This window comes from Rosa rugosa, chromosome 4 (assembly GCF_958449725.1).
Source record: "Rosa rugosa chromosome 4, drRosRugo1.1, whole genome shotgun sequence".
Lineage (NCBI taxonomy): Eukaryota > Viridiplantae > Streptophyta > Magnoliopsida > Rosales > Rosaceae > Rosa > Rosa rugosa.
This window is the reverse complement of record NC_084823.1, coordinates 51,072,905-51,078,112: the sequence shown is the minus strand read 5'-3', so window position 1 is coordinate 51,078,112 and position 5,208 is coordinate 51,072,905. Positions and strand designations below refer to the sequence as shown.

The following is a 5,208-nucleotide window of genomic DNA, read 5'->3' as shown; positions in this document are numbered from 1 at the left end:
ACAATATAATGTAGTTATTGTGTTTTTAAAGCGGTCTTGGAGTTGACTTAGTTGAGCAAGACTGCTGCAACACAACATACTTTAAAAGTACACGATTAAAACTGAATTACGAAAACTCGAAAAGAACAAATTTGTTCTTCATGCCCCATGTTACACCACCATCTTTATTATTTTTCAATTATTTTTGTTTTTTCATGTAGAAGATTATATTCAAACGGTTTATAATTGAAAGTTAAAAGCAATTAAATTGTTGTGGGATTACAAAATTTCCTAATAAAAACACTTTCATCTTTTGCCATGCCAATGTCTAAATTTGTTAATATTTGTCATTTTGGGGAAAAAATTGAAACCTTAGAAATTACAAGATAGAAAGTGAGAAGACACCATATTTGAAGGGTGTAGACTGATTAATGTATTTAATTTGTTGAAGCCTCTTCTTCTTCAATTGTAAAACTAAAACCTCTGTGCCACTCTAAGACCCTAACCCCCCTTCTTCTACAACCTCACCCAAACCCAAACCCAAACCCAAACCCATCCCTCTCTCTCTCTCTCTCTCCCTGTCCATGCTTGACGAACGACGAGTCGTTTAAACCCTCGATTGCGTTTCGCAGTACTCGCCGTAAAGGATTTGATTATCTGGCTTTTTTCTCTTATGTTTCTGGCCAAAATTGAAGTGATTTGGTACGTATTTTGTTTCAATTTCGTCGAATTTACACTGTATTCAATTGATTCTGTGATGCATATTATTAGAGTTTTTTTTCTGTAATTTCTTGACTGTTGTAAATTGGGCAAATTTCTAAACCCTAAACTAGATCCTTAATTCAGTTCAAACAATTAGTCAGGAACAGAAATTTACGATTGAGATTTGAAGTTTCGGGTTTTACTTGGGTAAATTATCATGATGTTGGTAACATAAGCGTTTGAGTTTACACTGATGGTAAAATTTACATTATGTGGCCAGATGCAAATTGTCCCCACCCAATTTTCATTATTTTGAAGATGACGATGGAGTTGGACAGAATAAGCAACTTACCTGGTGGTGTTATACAAAAGATTTTGTCATATTTGCCGATCAGGGAGGCGGTGAGGACATGTGTTTTGTCCAGCAACTGGAGGTGCAAATGGGCTATGCTTCCCCGTCTCGTGTTTGATGATCACCAAATCGGTACAACCAGCAAGGCAAGGAGGAGGAAAACTACATTTGTGAGCATTGTTGATCGTGTTCTGTTACTTCAAATCGGCCCTGTAGATGCTTTTGAGCTTGTTTATCGGAAATTTATAGTCGCTAGTGACGTTGACAGATGGATTCTTCATTTAACAAGAAAATCTTTGAAAGAGTTCACACTCACAAAATCCAGGGGGTCTCAGTACAAGATATCGTCATGTTTGTTTTCTTGCCAAGAGTTGATTCATTTGGATTTAAACAATTGTTCGCTTTGCCCCCCTTCGAGATTCAAAGGCTTCCGGAGATTGAAGAGCCTTCGGCTTCAAAACATTACTGTTGTCCAAGATGTGTTTGAAAAATTGATTGGTTCCTGCCCCCTGCTTGAGAGGCTGACTCTAATTGACTTGAACGGTATCACCCATCTCAAGATCGATGCACCTAATCTCCAATTCCTTGAAGTCCAAGATACTTTTGAGGATGTTAAGGTGGAGAATACCTTAAATCTGGTTGATGTTTTAATTGATTTTGGTGAAGCTTCTAGCTACTGTAGCAATTTGCTCAAGTATTTTGTTCAGCTACCACTTATGGAAAGGCTTACAATCAAGGGTTTCCTTTCAAAGGTAATGGAATGTGTTATTTCATACTATACATGGACCTGGGAATTTAAGCATATTAATTGATTATGTTGTTTATATTTGCATCCTGTTTGTTCCAGTGTGCTATTGGTTCCTCAGCAGAGGAGCTGCCTAAACCATGTCGATGTCTGAAGTTCCTTTCTATAGGCATACGCTTGAATAATTTGGAGGAGATATTAGCTGCTATATGCTTTCTGAGAAGCTCGCCTGCTCTAAAAGAACTCAAAATTTCAGTGAGTTTTATTCTGTTTAAGCATGCAATTAATATCCTTATATTGACTTATAAATTTGAATATTCTTTAATCTAAATTATTCTAGGTAAGTGAGCTCTTTTTCAGAAGTTTGAGATCAATCTAATGCTATTTATAACCTTGTGTAGGTTCACCAAGAAGGTGAGGCTACAGCTGGAGAAGCGACCTATTGGTTAAATGAAAACCATAATTGGGCATTCACCCAACTGCGACTTATGAAAGTGACTGCCTTCTCTGGTGTTAAAGCTGAAGTAGACTTCATCAAATTTCTTCTTTTGAGCTCTCCTGCTCTTGAAGAGCTAGAAATTGTGGTTAGTTTTACGTTTTATGCTATTAGAGCATGCAATATAACTAACTTTATTGAGTTGAAAACTTAAAGCAAACCTTATCTTATAAATTGTAGTTAAAGAACTGGTTTTTCAGAAGTTTTGAGATTCTGATGCTATTTACCTTGATCTTGTGTAGGCACCTTTTGAAGATCAGGCTGTTTCAGGAGAAGTGAATTCTTGGTTAGATGACAACCTGAACTGGGCATTCACCCAACTGCGACTTGTGAAAGTAACTTGCTTCTCTGGTGTGAAAGCTGAGGTAGACTTCATTAAGTTTCTGCTTTTGAGCTCTCCTGCTCTTCAAGAACTACAAATCTCGGTGCGTATTATTCTGTTGGAGCATTCAATATAATAGAGACATACATATGTATATATATCTACATTTTGTATTAAATATTTCTTATGCGATTGACCTTCATCTTTTGTAGGCTCGCCATCATGTTGTTCTGGGAGAGGTGAACCCTTGGTCAGATGACAACCAGAATTGTGTATTTACCCACCTACGAGTTGTGCAATTAACAGGCATTCATGGAGTCAAACCTGAAGTAGATTTCATCAGATTTCTGCTTTCAAGTTCACCTGTGCTTGAGAGGATGACTATTCAGCCTACTTCTGTAGATTGTTCTTTGGAGCTGTTAAAGAAATTGGTCCAGTTTAAGCGAGCGTCAGTGGATGCAGAGATAAGCTACTTGGATCCATTAAGTTCAGAATCTGATGAGGATTCTGACTTTGATGATGATTATACTGATCTTGAGTCTGATTCAGATTCAGACTGAATTGTATTGCTTGGACTGGTGAAGTCATGTGTTCTTGATGGGATTTGGCAAATGGTTCTTGTGTTGGTACTTGAGGGTTCCTTCTGAGAATTAGCTGTAGTCTACACCCATTATGGATTTTGTCACTGGTTCTCTTAGGAGTTAGCATACACAGTTTTCAGTAGGAGCTACACAGCTTGCTTGCTAATGAGCGAGATCTTCATAATGCTGTAATGTGGAAAGTGAGTGATCTCCCCTCCATGTGGAAGTTTATTGCTTCATTTCATAGTTATGATATTTCTGATTGTCATTTCTGAAAACCGATTCACCAATTTTAGACGAGTGAGGCTATGCCCACTCCTATGCAGTGCCAACACCCACATCTATGCAAGTTGAGTCTAAAATATTATGGTTCACTATTTTACCAAAGATAAGTTGAGACTTTTGAACGACAAAATTCAAAGTAGAAACACCTCATACTAGGTCAGTGAAGAAGCATGACATAGATCGATAGTGCAAACTGCAAAGTAGTCCGTCATCCCCAACAGAGGCCCAAAGCGAATTTTAGGCATGGTTGTCTTTGTGCCTCCGAAACCTCTTTAATAAGCAAACCCTGAACCCCATTTTCTTCTACAACCTCACCCTAAACTAGTTAACTACGTAGCTACTTTTTCTTAAGTTTTGTTGGTGGAGAATCTAATGTGGTAGCCCATAGGCTAGGTATGGCTGCTATGGCTTCTGATTTCAATTTTGATTGGGTAGGATCTATTCCTTCGGCTTTGAGTAACATTGTTACTCCACTTTGTACCAACTATTTTGCACATGAATAATTGATTGTCGTCCTTCTCTAAAAAAAACCTAGTTAACTGCTAAACCCAAATTCATTGTGTTTTAGTTAATGATTTTTTTTTCTTCTTTCTTGATTATTTGATATATTTAAGATGAAGTTGAACAAAATAGCCAAACACAGCTCTATTGGATGGCAGGTCTAGTTGTGTTTGTGCCTTTTAATTTAAAATGGATACTGACTCAAGGCCCAGATCATATCGTAGGCCTGGTCTTGTTTGTGTGTGCTTCTCAAGGCAGCCGACCTTTTCTTTAACCTCTCGACGTGTATCTATATTATTATTAAGAGAAAAAGTTCTGTGTCTATTCTCTCTCTAGCCCTAGCGCCGCAAGAGAGAGCACAAACACAGCCACACTGTTCCCTGTCAGGCGGCGGCCATGGATAGCGCCCGCTTCGCCACGTCATCTCTTGGCTGACTGCCGGACGGGCACTTCAAAACCCGGGGCTGAAATCGGAAGATGAGGTGTTTTGCCTTAGGGTTTAGAAAGTTGGTTTTGATGGCAGGTTTGGAAGGCCTTTTTGGGCGTCTGTGGTTTCTGTGCAGGGATGGCGAGATCCGTCAGCGTGGATCTGGAAGCGGCTGGGCGATGGTGCGGCGTGTGGGTCACGGGGCTGGTGCATCAACTGTGGCTCGGGGGGGAGGGGGGGAGGGGAGGTGCTGGCTTGGAGGAGATCGGCGGAGTGGCTCGTGGTGCTGTTGGCTTCGTGGCGGGGCTCTTGGGTGGCGCGGGCTCATGGTGACCAGACTCTTGGGCGGCGCTGCACAGACGGCTGCAGGCGTGGTGGAAGGGTGGACTGGGCTTGGGTCAACCCTGGCTTGCTGGACCTTGAGTTGGGCTCTTCTCTTTGGGGCTGCCCTATTGGGCCTCCTATTTAGGCTAGGGTTTTTTAGCCCTAAGCCCATTTATATGTTTTTTAGTTTGTCTAAATTACAATAATTCCTTGTATTAGGAAACTAAGCACTGATGTGCATCTATGTCTCTTTAGCATCTCTGGAGTAGTACAGAAGGAGGTTATCCGCTATATATGTTTACGTATTTGAATGTACAATGAGTAGGACTATATGTACGTACCACTTGTGGGTACTACCACTCACTTCTTGTCTGTCTGTACATGGCAGCAGAAGGGTATGTAACGACCTATTCTGGCTTGTGACGACTATATATTATATTGGCTATGCCTTCATTAAAAAAAAATACTATTATTAAGAGAAAAAACTTTTATTA

The 5,208-nt window shown here is 40.0% G+C and overlaps 1 protein-coding gene across 1 annotated transcript; it reads left to right on the top strand.

The window, feature by feature from the left end:
• The first annotated feature begins 459 nt into the window (after positions 1–459).
• On the top strand, positions 460–3,447 carry LOC133743217 (F-box/FBD/LRR-repeat protein At1g13570-like). The gene is made up of 6 exons (XM_062171083.1): positions 460–681; positions 962–1,785; positions 1,881–2,033; positions 2,180–2,362; positions 2,517–2,699; positions 2,809–3,447. Exons 2-6 carry the CDS (start codon positions 1,000–1,002, stop codon positions 3,154–3,156), a joined length of 1,653 nt encoding a protein of 550 aa, XP_062027067.1. The 5' UTR covers positions 460–681; positions 962–999; the 3' UTR covers positions 3,157–3,447.
• The last annotated feature ends 1,761 nt before the right edge of the window (positions 3,448–5,208 follow it).